Source organism: Lutjanus erythropterus, chromosome 15, assembly GCF_056507025.1.
Source record: "Lutjanus erythropterus isolate fLutEry1 chromosome 15, fLutEry1.hap2, whole genome shotgun sequence".
Taxonomy (NCBI): domain Eukaryota; kingdom Metazoa; phylum Chordata; class Actinopteri; order Lutjaniformes; family Lutjanidae; genus Lutjanus; species Lutjanus erythropterus.
This window is the reverse complement of record NC_139331.1, coordinates 13,650,457-13,667,994: the sequence shown is the minus strand read 5'-3', so window position 1 is coordinate 13,667,994 and position 17,538 is coordinate 13,650,457. Positions and strand designations below refer to the sequence as shown.

Here is a 17,538-nt window from a genome sequence, read left to right as displayed (position 1 = left end):
TCTCAGAATAATGGCGATTATATTAGGCTATTGAATTATAAATATTGATGCATGAATGTGTACATCAAACTGTAATGCTGCAGCTTGCTGAGACAATTTCAATTATATACTGCTGGGTAGTTTGTGAATGTTCCACCAGGGATCAATACTCTTAGCTACAGCTGATCATAATTTATTTATTGATTATATCATAAATCAAAATCTGCAAAGTTACTTACATTATTAAATAAATGTAGTAGAGTGGAGAGTGCAATATTTGCCACAGAATTGTGGTGCAGCAGAAGTATCAGAAAATGAAAATACAGAAGTAAAGTACAAGGACTTCAAACGTCTACTTCAGCATGGTAATTTAGTAGAGCTAACCAATATATTGGCAGATTGATATTATTGGCCTGATATAGCCTATCACAGCTATATTGTTCGACCTAAGTATGGCATCTAAGTATATGTCAGCCTTTAATAGAACATTATTCAGATTGTACTGATTGAACTGAAAAATAGCCTGCCTCCATTACATATCTTTGTTACAAGTGTTAAGCACACTTGAGGAATCATTGCAAAAAAAAAATTGTGTATATTGATTTTCCATATTGTGGATAAAGGATATCAACTGATGTATCAATACTGGATTTTTCATTTCCTAATTTTGTATCGGCCCCAGAAATCCAGCTGGCTGAGCCAGAGTGAAACTCCTGCACACTGCCATCAGCTGCTCTCATTTCGTAATCGTCTCTCGTGATAAATGATAATACTGTAGGTTTCATCATACAGTCGGGAGTATTGTGGGTGAAAGTGTGACAGATGAACTCACCAGTGGTTTTAAGCCTGGAGACATTTGAGCTACAGAGACTACACGCCACCTGATCCCAGCTGTCTGAGTCACAGCCCGCAGCCAAATAGTGAAAAGTGACAGCTGAGTTACGTTAACAAATACTGGACACTTTCGGAGAAAATGCTGTCCTTGGACCGAGTTCTATGTTTGTGTATTTTAGAAGGTATCTCCAACATGTGAATGAAATGTTTTCGTCAGCCGTCAAGGTTAGCGTATTCATGACGTAGCTGCGTAAAGCACCCCCTCCTATTTAAAAGACCACCCCGGCCTCATCTTCAAAACAACTTGTGTTTTCACCGAAAATGTGCACGTTTATCGATTTCTTCTAACGGTATGTTCACACTTACTGTTACATTGTTGGCTGTTATTCTGGGTGTTATTTCTTTAACGTAGAAACATTTTCCGTCGCTACTTTATTTGATCACGGTACAGAGCAAACAGACACACGAGCGAGCTGATGTGGCATTGTGAAAACCTCGTAAACTCCGATTATCAACTTTTTGTTTCGTTATTACTTTCTAATTGCCGTATGATTTCCGACCGGATTTGGTTTTAAATGGGCAAAATGGGCCTAGTAACAAAGCTATTTTTATCTGTTTTACTTGAGAAATGTACATAGAATTACAGTGCACTGCAGTAGTAGATTGCAAAAATGCTGTGTTTGATATTTGTGCTTAATAAAGTTGTCAAATATTTTTAATTGCGTCGCTTTTGCCGTCACATGTTTCACTAACATTGTGGGAGCACGATATTTTAAAGAAGGTGCGACTTTCCCCGTTTGTTTACCACTTTTGAGGTCGAACATGTGCATTTAGATTGTAATGCAGCTATTTCCGAGCGTCCCTTAATGCAGCATGTATGACAGGGCACCGATCCGGAGCAGGGCGGTATGAACCAGCCTCGTCAAGTAGTCAGCGGAAACCATAACACTCCACGACGAATGGAAATCAAACATTCAAAATAAAAGTGCCTAAATACCTACAACGGTTGAGACCACATCACTCTGGAAGCAATGTATCCGAGAGACGCTGAGGACTTAAACAGGCCAAATGGCCTTGCTTAATGACATTTTAATTTATTTTGAAAAAAGCTCGATGTTTATATTATTTTGCAAATTCCAGACAGAAAAAACTATTTTACCTTACTTGTAACTGATATTGACCTATATCACAAATCATTATTCAGATTGAAAAAAAACAATATTTGAAAAATAAAAATTGTCGATTGTCACCCATTTATTAATCTATTTATTTATTTATCCGTCCTCTGTGTATTATTTAACGCCTTTTACTGATTTAAATTGTTTACATATCACTGCTGACAGAAATACACAGAGGATATCAAAGATACTGAAGATATGCCGCCAGTGTACCTCCAAAATTCTTCCTTTATTTTCTCCCCTCGTGCATCAAAACATGTCATTAAATCTTTTACTTTGAAAGTATAAAGCGGAAGTTTATTTTTTCATTTCTGTATACTTAACGCTTATGTGGTGTGTGTTTACTGAACCGTGCAAGTGACAGTGGTGGTTAGTCTTTGTCTCAGCTACTCTGTCGAGGCTGGTTATTTAACGTTTGTTAAGGTCAAACCTAATATCTATTAGCTGTTTGACTGACGTTACCAGGGCAGCAATGAATAAGGGTGAACCGGCTTTGTCTTCGCTCCGAAGATGCCCGTGTGCAGGATAGGCGGACCTCTGTGAACTCTCCATTTTCGTGGCTGCCAAGAGTCGAGCCGTAGCTGCCAAAAGGAAGAAGGTAGCTGTTATGACCGTGGTCTCCATCTGTCTTGTACCGGTGTTGCTATTCTCAGGACGTTAACTTGCTAGTAGACGTGCGATTTACTGATGGCTAGCAAGGTTAGCTTCTTCATGTTATAACCAGCAACCATTGCGGCGAGTTAGCTCTTTTTCAGTTTACGTTATCTCGGTAACGGTTTAAGTAGCTAATCAAAACAATCAGTGGTCACATCATGGCCCACATTTTGCACGGGATTATTATCCGCTTTACATTTCTAATTGTTTACGAGTTAATGAAACAAGACTGTTTATGTAAAACCCGTTTGTCTTTCAGCTTGTTTTTGCCGACAATCTTTGTTTTTGCCCGCGACAACAATGGAGTCAACTCAGGTGACTTTGGCGGTCAGAGGAGACGTATCCCCAGGTATGACTGTAGACACAGCTAAAGATGAAGGGGTCGACACTTGTCACAACATGATCTTTTATAGATCATTTATTTCTGGAATTTTCAACGTAAAAACCACAACAAACCTCACATGTATGATTGAATAAATGAAACAAAGAGTGGCAGAGGAAGTAACGATACAACTTGATGATCGTTTACTTACATTTACAAGTTGATATGCTGTAAAATTATTTGTAAGACAATGTAATTATTTGTTTTTTTTATTGTGAAGTGTAGTAATAGCAAACTATTAAACTATCTTCCCCCCAAATGTGTTGAACCATATTTGAGCTGTGATGTGAATTTGTATGTATTCACATTTTCCACACTGTTAAATTCATGGGAAGTTTGCACATATTTATTAGACCCAGAATTTAACATTTAAGAAGATCTGACGCCCTTGATAACATTTTATTGTTTACAAAGACATCTCAAACATGTTTATGTAAAACATTGTAGGTAAAACTGTAAATGTTGTTACAAATACCAATTGTATTTGTATTTTAAAGCTACGACAAGGAACTTGTAGGCGCCTTTTATTTAAAAATTATTTAAATAAAAATCTCCTCCTGCTTCTTTTAAACTGGGTAACGCACAACACACTGTAAGTTTGCCCATGAAACCACAAATACGGGCTGCTTTCATCTGATTTTAAGGAAAATCTGACCCGGTGGCAGGCATTAAGAATAACTGGATAAAAATAGCCATTCTTTTCCAGGATGGTGTTGTTTGCTTATGTAACTCATATAGAGGCATCAGTATTAAATTGAGACTTTCACAACCAGTTAAAACTCTTTGTAGTCGCTTTAAGTTTTTGTTGAAGTAACATCAGATAATGACCCAATCTGAACATTTCTAGGGGAGGTGATTGCAGTTGTTGGGAGCTGTGAATCTCTGGGCAGCTGGAACCATCAAAAAGCTGTGACCTTACATCCTGATGGTGTGGATGGGTAGGTAAAATTTCATATGTGAAATTTTTGCTTTTGTTACTATCTTGTCCTCTAAAATATTAATGTGTATTATGTTGACTCCGTCACAGAAATTTTTGGACTACAACAGTCACTGTGCCTAAAGGAGTTGTCTCCAAGTATCGCTATTTCAAAGGCTTCTTCCTGGAGTCAAAGGTGAGCAGACTCTTCTGTCTATACAGTTTTGTAACCTTAAAAAGTACAGATCAATTTGCTCATAGTTGCCAAAGATAATCTTTTGAAAGCTGTATAGGCTGTGACTTGTTAAAAAGATAAATATTGTAAATTCAAAGCCAGTGTTAAGGTCTTGTTGCATGTTTTGTGATGTAATTATTTCAGTTTGTCAATCGGTACCTTTTCTTTTCAGCTCATCAGCAGGAAGCAGAGAAACAGGTTCTGCTAGTTTGTTTGTTTTACTGACTTTGAAAGGGTTTGTTAGATTTACACTTACGACTGGTCAGAATCTTATTAATATTGCAGTAAGTCCAGTGCAAAATACAAATCACAGAAGGAGCGATTCCTTGATGAAGGTGAAATATGTGACAAGACATTATTATAATGAAGCACTGTAGTACTGCAGAGGTGTCCTGGCCTATAAATCTTGTTCTCCAGATGTAAATAAACATGGTTGTCTGCCACAGACCCCCAAAAATATCACATCATCATGATTGTAATAGTTTTTGTTAGTGAAATGAAAAATAGTGCAATTGCAATATGCATCACAATCTGCCAAAATAATCATAATATGATGGACACAAGATTTGCATATCAGTTTCCTTATATCTGTGTTTATAGCTGTAGAAACAGCCGTAATCAGTGTTGTGAACTAGCCAACCCTGGGCAAACAGCCATCTGGCTCTAATCTATACACGTGAGCTTCTCCTTAGCCCGTTTGTATATACACATACACAAACTTACAAGGGATCCAATTTTCCTGGAACTGAGACTGTAAATGAGTCAGACATTCTCACAAAAAATATGGCCTCTGGCGCTTAACTTTCTCCGTGGTGTGTTATTGTTTCTTTTTTTAAGTCAAGGGTGGGGCTCACATTAGACTGCTGTCCCTGAATCACAGAAGTCAACGGCGGTCTGACTTCCTCATGTTTGTACTGTGTTGTTGTGATACGCCTCATGCTTCATTTAGAAAATTGCTCCAGGCTGCTGTGGATTTAAACCGTTTAATTGGTTTTCAACAGTTGATGCAAGGTTAAAGAAATTTATCAGTGTGATGATTTATTCATGCAGTCTGAGTCAAGCTTGAAATTTAAGAAACTGAAGTTATTCCTACAGCAGTGGCTGCAATATATACAGTTTAATTCATGGACCATAATTGTTGACATGAACAGTGTAATTCTGTAATGACATAACTAAATTCCAAAGGTCAAAATGTGGTGCTGTTAATATACTGTTGGTATAGTGAATGATGGCATTATTACAGATAAAGAGAGCAGCTTAATGTGTAACTGCAGAAATGTTTCCAAGTTTTTTTTTTTTTTTTATCCTTCACTAACAAATCCACTTTTCAGATTGCAACCCATGGTGGCTGACTGCCCTAGGTGGAGATGGTGAATATACCAGCTCTAATTCCTTTCTCACACTCTGGTCCAACAACAGCTTGGCAGCCAGACTGAAAAGTAGTAAACTGTATCTGATTTGAAAACCCTAACGTTGTACCAAACATTGGAATTGCAGAGTGCAGGTGGTCCCTGTCAAGTGATAGTCAATTTGTGGGAGACCCATCATCAGCCCCGCACGATGAGCCCCACAGGTATAAAACAACAAAAAAACGGTGCACGGTGTGGTTGGGTTTGGTAAAGTGTATTATACTCAAACCCCCCTACAGACCTCCCATTCCCAGTCCCTGCCCTCGCACTAGACGCAGCAGTTACCTGTCAAAACATGAATATAGAGTCAAGTTTTTGCTAATCCCACTGAAAAAGAGGGTTCATATTTCAGGGAACTGACCTTTTGGTTTCTTTTTTGGGCAACGAAATGAACATACTGCCACCTGACTGCTGTGTTTCCTTCTCAAACTCTTTATTTTACTGGTAGCTTCTGGAGCTTTCTGCTTACTTGGCAGTGTGTGTATGCTTTGGCAAAGACCAGGGGCAACTCTTGCTGGAATAATCTATAGCTGTAGAGGAAACACTGCAGTGCAGTAGATGTCATAATATTGTAGAATTCTCTAGTTAAATAGTCATTGTGTCGGCCCAGCACAGACAAAGCTCTTTCAAAATGAGCTTGATAGGAAGAATAGTAGCAATCATGTCTGCACCCTGCTTGATGTCCTCTTTGACCCCAGCTTGTCACCCCATCCTGTTTTTTTCCCCCCTTTCTTTCATCGAGCAAATCCTACTAAAACGCTTTCCTCACTAGAATAGGGATTTGTTACAAATATTAGGCTTATTTTAAATATTTGTTTGTGTTTTGATTAAGTTCTTTGTTGTCATCATAAACATCCTGCTAAATTAACCCCAATGACAGGCTAATGTTGTCGTCAAAGTTTAGTTTTTTTATTCAGTTGACTCTTGAAAGTTGAGGCAAATCAAATTCAGAGCAAATCCATGAAGGGATGAATTTGGCATTTTGTTTCAAGAGTTCAAACTGAGATTTTTCTCTTTCTCTGTACACAGATAATGCTCTGGTTTGATCTGACCTCTACTTTTGTACTGTTGAGATTCTGCTATCCTTTTACTAATGTGTTTTTCCTCTGTTGCAGCATCACACCAGAATATTGATGATGGACAATTTGGAATTCACAGTAAGTTGGATAATAACTCTCTACCTACTCTCTGTGTATCTACAGTATGTAATAATTCCACGAGATCAAAGTGCTGTAAAACTAATTTGCTTACTGCAGCTTGCTGGGAAATTGGGTCCCCTATAGACGACAATGTAGTCACTTCCTCTATTTTGTACAGACATGGTTTTTAGGTTGTTCACTATAATAGAACAAATAGTCGTCTCCTCCCTCCTATTGTTGCTGACACCAGTTCTGTGGTCAGCAGTCATGGGAGACAAAGTGGATATACGTTGTCATCATCAGTCGCTTCCTGTCTGTGTCCTCACTTTTTACAGATGGGGTGAATTGTGTTGACTCTGGGTGGCTGACGTGCCAGACAGAGATTCGCCTGCGTCTGCACTATTCTAAGGTGTCTCCGGTGTCCATCACTAAGAAGAAATTCAAGAAGTCTCGCTTCAGGTATGTTCGACTCCAAGGTCGAATTTAACACCCGCCCAGAGAAAGTTCCACCTGAAAGTGACATGAGACGGCTCAGTGGATCATTACTGTGCTACTAATACCCAACCTGTTAGCTAAGTGTAACAGAAATCCAGCATCCAGAATTATAATGAGAACCTAAAATGACCTTTTATTATACATTTTGGTGCATTATATGAGGCTTCCAATATAATAATGATAAACTTGATTCAAATAGATTCTGACAGTAAAAGGTGGTTAGCAGATCTAAGAGTACAGGCAGTGGTGTAGGAGGTGAGACAGTCAAATAAGTAAGAAGGGGTAAGGCTTCTCAGAGATTTAAAATTTTAAAATCAATTCTGAACACCACAGGTAATCAGTGTAATGAGGAGAGAATGTAATGTTTTTATAATTTGGTGTTCTTGTGTTCATAATCTTGAGTTCTTGGAGGCTGACTGATTTCTCGGGCAGTCCAGTGAATAATGAATTAAAGTAATCTAGACGAGTGGAGGCAAAAGCAAGGAGTTATCATGGACTTTGTGTGTCTTTTAATGAAAGGAATGACCCACTTTTGGCCATATTCCTGATTTGACTGATAGCTGATTTCGTGATCTGGATCAGAATGAAAAATTACTCCCAGATTTCTGGCTTTACTGGTACACCGCAGACCCTGGGAATCTAATGTCTGATCTTCAAAATCTCTGTGCACTTTGAGTCCAAGCATCAGTATGTCTTGTTATTGTTTAGCATGGGAAAGTTACTGGACATCTAGGCCTTTATGGCTGTGAGGGAATGGACAAAAAGATTTGTGATTAACTTGAACTAGTGCAACATGTAGATACAGAACAGTAAAGGACCCAGGATAGATCCTTGAGAAACACAGCATTTGCTTGAACGCTTCTTTGTATATAATTATGCATATTGTATTTTGCCTGCCTCTACAGAATCAAGCTGACATTAGAGGGGATTGAGGAGGAAGAAGATGAGGACGAAGATGATCTCAGTCCTTCATCTTGGCACAAGATGACCACCACTCTGGAGATCAGTATGATCAGTGCCAATGGCTATAAGTCGCGCCACTCGCAGCCTGAATGTGGGTATGCACTGGAGCCCTCCCAGTGGACTGAGTACAGCATCCACACCATGGACCCTGACAACCTGGAGCTCACTTTTGAGTTCTTTGAGGTAATACTGCCTCTGATAAACCCATTTCTTGATAAGCAATGAAATTAGTATTCTTGACTAACAAATACAAGGCAAAAAGGAAGAACAAACCAGGCATCATGATTAGAAAGATCTGTTTACATTTGATTAGAGTTGTACTAATTTCATATATGTGTTTGCAGGAGGACTTGAGTGAGCATGTAGTCCAGGGGGATGTTCATCCAGGACATGTGGGCACCGCTTGCCTCCTCTCCTCCTCTTTTGGGGAGAGTGGTAAGGACAACGGAGTAGTCACACTTCCCATAATGGGTCGAAATTCTAGACAGACCATCGGGAAAGTCAGAGGTAAGCTTTTGTACAAAAGACTTACACACTGGCTGACAGTGATCTGACTTGTTTTTGAAATCTTTGCTTATCAATTAACACAATGTTGTCCTTATTTTAGTGGATTACCTGGTGATCCGGCCCATCCAAGGGCTGCAGTGTGACATGAGTGCCTCATTCACCAAATACTGGAAGAAAAGGAGTGCTCTAGATGTGGGACACAGAGGAGCTGGCAGCACACACGCAGCCAAGTGAGTCATAACAACAGCCTTACACAGAATGCAGACCAAAAATACGTAGTTAATTGCACAGCTCTATGTGTCAGTAGAGGAGAATCTTTCTGCATCTGCCTTTTGTCAAGTCTTTTTCTTTAACTTTTGCAGGCACCACAGAGTCAGGGAGAACACAATCGCCTCATTTAAAAGTGCTGCCAAACATGTAAGTTACACAGAGGGCTGAAGCATGACGAATATTTATATTTATATTTACCGATAACATTTTCTTCTGCCTTAATTCTGTAATGTAGGGTGCAGCTTTTGTAGAGTTTGATGTCCACCTCTCCAAGGATGCTGTTCCCATTGTATACCATGATCTAACGTGCTGCATATCCACCAAGAAGGTAAAGTAAAGGCCTGTTGTATTCAGTGATGAACCTATAAAAATGACTACATATTAAACAACATATTAAAACCTGAAATGTAAGACTTCTGTGTTGGTATTTTTTTCATTGACTAATCACATTGACGTGATTGACATGCATACATTAATGTGTGTCACTATTTAAAACAATTAACATCACTCTTTCTGTTCAGAAAAATGACAAGACTTCTCTGGAGCTTATTGAGGTGCCAGTCAAAGACTTGACATTTGATCAGCTGCAGCTTCTGAAGGTAAAAACCTGGATTATGGTCAAAATTATGCAAATAAGACCCAAGTTGAGAAAAACCTTTGTTATCATTTAGAGTAGTCATACCTGTGCTTTTTCTGTGCTTTTTGTTTCATCTGGTTTTCCAAATTAATAAAATGAACAAATATTTTTGTCTAGAAATAATTTGCACAGTTGCAGTCTGACATGGGGACAGCTTCATTGCAGTTACGTAACTGTGTCTTGCATGAAACTGTGGAGCATTTCTGGGATTAGTACCCCCTACAGTAGTTGAGGAGGAAATGGGAAAAGCATTGTAATATCAAGCCTCATTTCGAGGGCTAGGTATCGTTCAAAAATGTTTGCTTATGGTACCAGTAGCAATACTTTGACTTCGATACTGGTTCTTGAACAATACTATTCAATACCAATTTTATAAAATGTATTTTAACAAAATGAAAATTTGATATCTTGAAAGCTTTTTCTGAAACAAAGATCGTTTCTTTGCTGTGACAAACGGCCACATACCTGGAATAAAGAAATGTACTTGCTGCAGGTTTCAATGCATTGAAATTAGCTTTAGAGTAGTTCACAAAAGTTACCAATGAACAGAAATATACCAAATCTTTACTGGTAGCATACTATACCCTTGTAGCACTACTACTAATTTAAACCTGGAATGGACAAAAACAACTTAAACTATGCCACCCCAGAATGCCCCATCCATATGCTGAAAACAAGAACTGGATAATGATACTGATAATGTATTCTTTGCTTTGTCACACAGCTGGCCCATGTCACTGCAATGAAAGGACATGATGACAAAGGTATGCACCTGTCGTTTGTCATGTGGAAAACTTGAATTTCTGGCCAGTCTTCATTTTAATGAATGCAAGGCCCTATTTGTTCTTCATCAATATACAGCACAAGATTATTTCCAATGCAAATAAGTCACACACATAAAATCTTGGAACAGCGTGAAGGCATGGACACAGTCAAAACAAAAGTCCTTGGGTATTCCAAAACCCTGGAGGAGGCAAACAATTTAAGCAACTCTCAGTCAATGTTGATTCTCCGTCAGTATCATGAAGGGAGTCTGGAGCTTTTCCTCGGCCTGTCTTATCTGTACTTCCAGACACAAGCCTGCCAAGCATGAAGGGCTCTGAACGACATCACAGCATTAATTAGAAACTCTTTTATATCCATAAATTTCTTCTGCTGTTTTTTCTGTCGATACTACTTATTATGGTAATTATACTAATTATCACCACCATCTGTTGAAAAGCCTTTCATCACTGTTTTGTTGCATACAGTATACTACTAACTGTGGATCAAAAGACTGACATAAATAGAGTTTTGATCACAGATTGCTTCATATGCAACACAGCAAAGTGATGTGAACTGAATGTATAGCTAAGTCAGCAGGTAATAAAAGGTGTAATAACCAGATGTTTTGTTTTCGTGTTCAGATCTGCTGGATGATGAAGATGAAATCGATGAGCATCAGCCATTCCCTTCACTTTCACAGGTAAATGACTTCATGATGATAATTATTATTAAACAGCTTCGCTAATCAGTGACATAACTGGTTAGTAATCAGTTATTAACCACTTCTTTGCCCATACTGTCTTTTGTCATGTCAAAGTCACAGTAAAATGAATAGCATCCTTCATGCCTCTCCTACAGATATTCCAAGCTATTCCTGAGCATGTGGGCTTCAACATTGAGCTTAAATGGATCTGCCAGATGAAGGTGGGTATGTGTAGTGAATAGTAAGTAGGGCTTAGCGAGTCTCCAGTAGAATGAGGAATGCACTATTTTTATTTTGATTAATTATGTATTGCAAATAATATTTTTATTGTAGAAGTCAGTGTTAAATAGAACTGTACTTTCATAATGAACTCATGAGATCGGTGCTTTTTGTTGGCAGGATGGGTCATGGGACGGCAACCTCTCATCCTACTTCAATATGAATACCTTCCTCGACATTGTCCTGTCCTGTGTCCTACAGAGAAGTGGAAAAAGACGCATTGTCTTTTCCTGCTTCGACCCAGATATCTGCACAATGTAAGCATAGTTAGCAACTGAGGATTAAGAATGCCCTGATTTGATTAGGCTGTAGAAACTGAATTACAGTGACTTTACATGGCAGTGAAGCTGTTGGCTTCTGACAGATTTCATGTATTGGCACAATTATTCAGATTTATAAGCCGATAGCACACATCAACTGCAAATACGCAGTGTGTGTTGTTTGTAAAGATCTTTTCATTTTGTTCATGCGTTTCCCTCAGGGTGCGTCAGAAGCAGAACAAGTACCCCATCCTCTTCCTGACTCAGGGAATTTCAGACAGGTATCCTGAGCTGATGGACATCCGCTGCCAGACCACTCAGATCGCCATAAGTTTTGCCCAGAGTGAGAATATTCTGGTGAGTATTTGTGGCAGAATTTTTCAGATTTTGTATAAATATAAACATATTTAATGAAAAGGTAGTTTAACATAAACTGCTTTAAAAAATACCTCATGTAGCAAAATTCAATGTTTAATTTAAGCACTACTCTATATATAATAGAGAACCCAGGGTAACATGTGTAATGCAGCAACAAGGGTTTAGCATGTGAAACACACTTTTTAATTGTAATAAAAGTCTTATTTAAAAAAAAAAAAAAAAAGCTGAATTTGAAAGGCCTTAAAGGAAGTAGGTTATTAATCACTTGTCAGTCATAAGAACAGACAAACACGTTGGCTTGCATAGAGCTGTGTCAGCTGACTAAGACATGTGTTTAAGTGGTTTTAGCAGATGCAAAAATGGACTCCAGACAGCTTACACAGTATAATCTTCTGACCATGTTACTGGTTTTGTTCAGCGCACATATGGAGCTGAGTTAGCTTACTTGCTACGTGTTATGAGGGCATACTGACCTTACCAGTGTTTACAACAACGTAAGAGTACATAGGTTAAAAGTTAAATTTATTTTGAGATGAACAAAATTAAACACGACCATTCATTCTCACTGGACTTCCTCCTGTAGGGGATCAGTGGCCACACTGAAGAGCTGCTGAAGAACCTTTCCTACATTGGGGACGCCCAGTCTAAAGGCCTGGTGGTGTTTAGCTGGGGAGACGACAACAATGACCATGAGAACAGAAGGAAGCTGAGAGAGCAGGGGATCGATGGGCTCATCTATGATAGGTAGGTGTATGTCCTTGCAGGTCCTTGTGACCACAGACAACAATTTCTGTTGATATTCAAAATTTTGTGTGCATGAGGTACAAACCTCTCCAGTCAAATATTGTTTGCAAAACAGTTTCTTCTATTCAAACTTTCAGGTACACTTTCTTATCACAGTAATTCTGTTCTGATAAACATCTCTCAATTGTGTACAATCTCTGCCTGTTATGCAACACGCTTCACTGCAACCTTCACAGTACACCCTGTGATGTTGGTTCAGTCTGAAAGCATACATGAGTTGTTAAGCTGGGCTTTTACTTTGAAACATTTGATTACTCATTAGCTCCTCGTGCCACTAAATGATTACAAGGCTGTTTTTCAGGGTACAAGATTACGTAATCAAGCATTGGCAGACATGCAGATCACTTGGCACCTGCCATAGCTGTTGATGAAAATTGTTTGATTATTCATGTTGTATGCATGAATGTGAAAACTGGTTCACAAGCTGTGCCAGTGCTGTTACATAAAGCTTGGGTTGTTAGCAGGATGAAAGAGAGTTTCCTCTGGTCTTAACAAAGCTGTGTGGTCAGCAGGGCCTGTTTGTTCAGCCGTTTCACTTCTGTGTCTCACTATACCATGACATTTGCTCCACATTTACGTTGCACTTTGGCCCAGACTTTTACAGCCCCCTGCAGAAAGCAGACCATAGGCTTTGAGCCCTATATTTCTACATGGTAGTCTCTGCAGACTCCACGCGTAACTTCATGTAACATTTCAAATCAAACTATCTCAAGGTTGTTGTTATAACTGTCCCTCTTTCTTTCAGAATTTGTGAATGCTTGGTGCCATATTTTGACTCAAGTTCTTCAGATTCCTGTAATGTTTCTCTGGTTCCTGGCCGTGTTTTGTTAATTTACTCACTCTACTTGGCTGTTTTTTGGTTCCAATTATTGCCTGAAAAGCCCCTGTCTTACTCATTAGTGCGCAGCGGGAACAAAATAATGTTCCTTGACAATGATGCAAGACGGTTGACTTCTCATTTGCTTCACACCTTAATAGCACAGTACTGGATGTCTCTGTGGCAATGAGTGTTTTGTATTTTGGGATTTTCTGAAAACATTGATTGGTCAGCTGCTTTGTTTATCATTTTTGATGGTTTCCCTAACTGACAGCTGAATCACTTCCCATTTTAATGCCTGTGTATTGTTTTTGGTGTGCTATGAAAGGCCTCCTTATCTTATGTTTGGTATGACACTCCATGACATTCAACTTGTGGCTTGTTTAGTGCATGAGGCAGTGTTACTTGACATATTTGCCACTGTTTGAAGTTGAACCCCCCCGAAAATATGTATTTGCATTTGCCCTTTTAAGTGCTAGTTTTAATCTAAGTTGCTTAAAGTGAATGCATGCCATTTCAAAGCACCAAACCACCCTAACACCCATGCATACTTACTCTGTAGCAAAATGTAATGAAAGTGAAAGGATAGATGGACTCAATAACACTGATCAAAGGGAGACCTGCACTTTGGTCCTAATACATAGAGCTTTTCACCTCGCAGCAACTTTGTCAGATATCACACCCTATTTTTCACCCGTTTTACTTTCTATTATTTGCACTTGCACCTGCCGCAGTTTGGTTTCTTTACAAAAGGGGTGATTGCACTGGACGCTCTTTGTGAGCTTGAAAATGCGTTGAATGGCTCTGACGTAATTTAGCAGAGCCTTCAGTGGCCTGTCTCATGAAGTTAGTTGAACACAATCAGAATATTTTGCTTGACAAAAATATTTTGGATCATGGATTACTAGGCTCACAGGTCTGACAGGTGCCACTCTCTCAGTCTGAGCATAAGTTCAACTTCTGTGTTTAATATTGGCCAGCCCTAATACTGGCTGGCATCAATCCAAACCTGAACCACCTGATGTAACTGCCTAAATTATCTGATCGATGGAGAATACGCAGGCTGAGAAAAGCAGTTCAATGGCAGACCAGCTGTTCTGTAACACTTTTTCAGTGTCATGTAGTACGTGAATGACATTTGCCTTACACATATACCTGCATAGCTGTGATAAATGGTACTTTCCCTCCATGAAAACAATGTTTTAGCTTCCTAGAACAATGTCTAAGATCGTCCCCATGAGGATGGACTGATTGTTTTCCGTACACGACTGATGAGAATGTTGGCCATCTGTGTTACTTGACCTGAGCTTAATCTACCTAGATACAGGTTATAAAAATGATCTATCCAAATAAAAACTGATAAGCCAGCACCCTGCCCAAAGTAAATTTGCTAATCCATTGATAATCAAGTTCAATTAAGTCAAGCACTTGGGCGTTACTTAACAAGCCTTGACACGTCAGGCAGTTAAAAAAAAAAAGTTGCCATGCCTTTTCACTGAAAATCCTTTTAACTCATTAAAAACTATTAGACAGAGTACATTTACACTGTCCGAACAGTAACCAGTACAATCATCCCCCTGCTAAAATGAATGCAGCAGATATTGCTGTTTCCATTGTCATGTGCATGAAAAAATAAGTATGGAGCTACTGTATTACCTCTTTGCTCAGTAGTTTAGAGCAGAGCTGGAGGAGTCTCTATGTTTTTGCATCTTACCCTATGGATAATCTACCATTTTTTTTATTTACAGGATATCAGATAACAGTTTTCAAAATTAAATAACTTCATAAATCTTTGTTTTTTTTTTAGTAGTAGTAACGATAGCTTTTGTTCTTCTTGACTACTTAGTGTTGAGCAATAATTCAATATTATCATTTACCAATTTTCAGTGGATTCTTGTAATAGTATTATCATACCATCACATCCTAACATTTTTTATTGTTAAAATGGGATTATTTTACCTAAACCATTGATTACAATCAGATTGTAATTATATGTAACAGAATGGCTTTCTGAAGATTTTGTTTTTCAAGTATAAGAGTTTTGTCTGATGTGATGCGTAACTGTGGATAAGATGATGTTGTGCAGTGTATATACAGTAGATGGTGGAAAAATATACTCACTACTATGAAAGTGACTGCGGTGTATTTCAACCAGGTTTTTAGTTTTTTATTTAGCTAAACGTTTTTGGATCAGAACAACTCTGCTCTCACTTGGTTTTTGAATGATGGATGGCATGTAAACAAACTGGCACCAGTATACGCCAACTGCAGCCACTGGTCTTAACTGAAGCGTGTCTCCTCCTTTTCCTCTAGCATCTGTGAAGACCAAGCAGAGCAGCCAAACATCTTCCAGGTAGAGGAGCAACACTCCCTGCAGGAGGTTATTACAGAGGAGACCATGAAGAGCTCCACCTGCTCCTGCTACTCCATTCCCTGCTCCATGGCTCCCTGCATCGCTTCCAAGGCCCGTGCTGGCAGCGCTGAGTCCGACTCTGGCCTCAGCTCCTCATAAATATCCCTCCACTTCTGCCTTTCAGTGGACCTCACTGCACATGCACACTCAACAGACCACGGTGGGCTTGGATGGGTCAGCAAAAATATGCTTAAACATGACAGCTCAGATTTGTGTATATATTATGAAACTGAAAATGGCATCATGCACATCTTAAACCATCTACACTCCACTCTATTCAGTTACAGATTTTGTCTGTTATCTTGTAGCTTCACCAATATTTTGTTATTTATGCTTTATGTTTAAATAGATTGATATTTTGCCAAAATATAAAGCCAGCCATACACATATATTTTTTCCTGTTTAGGAATCAGAATAGGCTGCACAGAGGTGGCATAATAGTGAAACAATGTCTTATTGGGGAATTATGCTTCACAGTGGATATTTATTCAGCCATTATGTCATAGTCTAAGTGCTAAACTTTGATGCTTCTGTTATTTTACGGGTGTAAAAGTGACAGAACTGCAAATTGTATCTCATTAAGTTTATGATGATACAGGATTATGCTGTTTTTGTTTCTTATATTTTGTTGTTTCTGTAAATGTAGCCATTGCCAAGTGTTATTTTCATTGTCTCCAACAGCAATGAGTAAGAGCTACTTATTGCATATTCAGGTATGACAAGCACAGGCATAATTTGAGTGTCTGGCACATCTCGTGTTAGGTTAGGTTTGCATACTAGACGTAGTACAAGATAATCTGCACTGGGATGATACAGACCTTGAAAAACACTTGTTTCCTCTTTCCACACCTTCAAACTCCTGCTTACTGACTTTTAAGGACTGAGAACTTTTATTGTAAATTACATGCTGCAGACTGGATGTATTGTATATATCTACTTGATGTATGGAAAAGCAGAAGAATGTTTTATTTGCAGCAGCGCACAAACGTATCACAGCCTTGCAGGGGAAAATGATCTGTCTGTTTCTTGCCTTTTGTTTCAGAATCACCAATACCTCACTCATCATCTATTAGAGTAGAGTTGAGTTGAGATGTCTGTACAGAATGAACAAATACTTCTACAAATCCTCTTAAACTGCACAATACACATTCTTTTTATTGCATGGCAGATTCTTTTTGGCACCTATTACACTTGAATTAATCATTTGAATATTTAAGTGCTGCTTTAGTGTATTGTAATGATAATGCTGCATTTTGAACACAGCAAAACAAATCCATTTAATGTATACTGTCTGTATAGCATCATCTCTTATGATTGAGTCATGCATGGTCGTAAATATCTTGAAGAATAACCAGGGAAAGTGAAGTATGGATGCATGTGTATGTAAGGACAAGAGTGTAAATGGTTCTGTAAATAAAATCCAACCCTATATTTGTTTATTATGGCTATGACTTTTTCTGTTTGGCATCAGTTTTTTGTTGGGTTCTTTACATTTTGTTTTGCTGCAGGCTCGCCTTGATT

At 38.6% G+C, this 17,538-nt stretch overlaps 1 protein-coding gene across 6 annotated transcripts; it reads left to right on the top strand.

The window, feature by feature from the left end:
- Positions 1-1,094: 1,094 nt before the first annotated feature.
- gpcpd1 (glycerophosphocholine phosphodiesterase 1) lies at positions 1,095-16,156 on the top strand. Of its 6 annotated transcripts, XM_084737155.1 has the most exons (22): positions 2,313-2,589; positions 2,905-2,994; positions 3,875-3,965; positions 4,055-4,139; positions 4,351-4,376; positions 5,510-5,548; positions 5,678-5,751; positions 6,703-6,744; positions 7,062-7,185; positions 8,127-8,367; positions 8,529-8,691; positions 8,792-8,921; positions 9,054-9,108; positions 9,197-9,289; positions 9,483-9,560; positions 10,323-10,362; positions 11,005-11,063; positions 11,222-11,287; positions 11,466-11,602; positions 11,827-11,962; positions 12,567-12,727; positions 15,918-16,156. In XM_084737155.1, exons 2-22 carry the CDS (start codon positions 2,946-2,948, stop codon positions 16,114-16,116), a joined length of 2,088 nt encoding a protein of 695 aa, XP_084593281.1. In that variant the 5' UTR covers positions 2,313-2,589; positions 2,905-2,945; the 3' UTR covers positions 16,117-16,156. The 6 variants fall into 6 exon arrangements, with proteins under 6 accessions (XP_084593277.1, XP_084593278.1, XP_084593281.1 ...); XM_084737152.1 differs by lacking the exons at positions 4,351-4,376; positions 5,510-5,548 and adding an exon at positions 13,533-13,582 and having other exon boundaries at positions 2,311-2,589; positions 5,676-5,751; positions 15,918-16,097; XM_084737151.1 differs by lacking the exons at positions 2,313-2,589; positions 4,351-4,376; positions 5,510-5,548 and adding an exon at positions 1,095-1,163 and having other exon boundaries at positions 5,676-5,751.
- The last annotated feature ends 1,382 nt before the right edge of the window (positions 16,157-17,538 follow it).

What these genes read in the sequence shown, in the direction of transcription:
- gpcpd1 (XM_084737155.1), top strand. Translation starts at nt 2,946, where the DNA reads ATGGAGTCAACTCAGGTGACTTTGGCGGTCAGAGGAGACGTATCCCCA. An exon ending in GCTTCTTCCTGGAGTCAAAG is followed by an intron (nt 4,140 to 4,350) that starts GTGAGCAGACTC and finishes TTTTCTTTTCAG; the next exon opens with CTCATCAGCAGGAAGCAGAG. An exon ending in CATTCCCTTCACTTTCACAG is followed by an intron (nt 11,064 to 11,221) that starts GTAAATGACTTC and finishes CCTCTCCTACAG; the next exon opens with ATATTCCAAGCTATTCCTGA.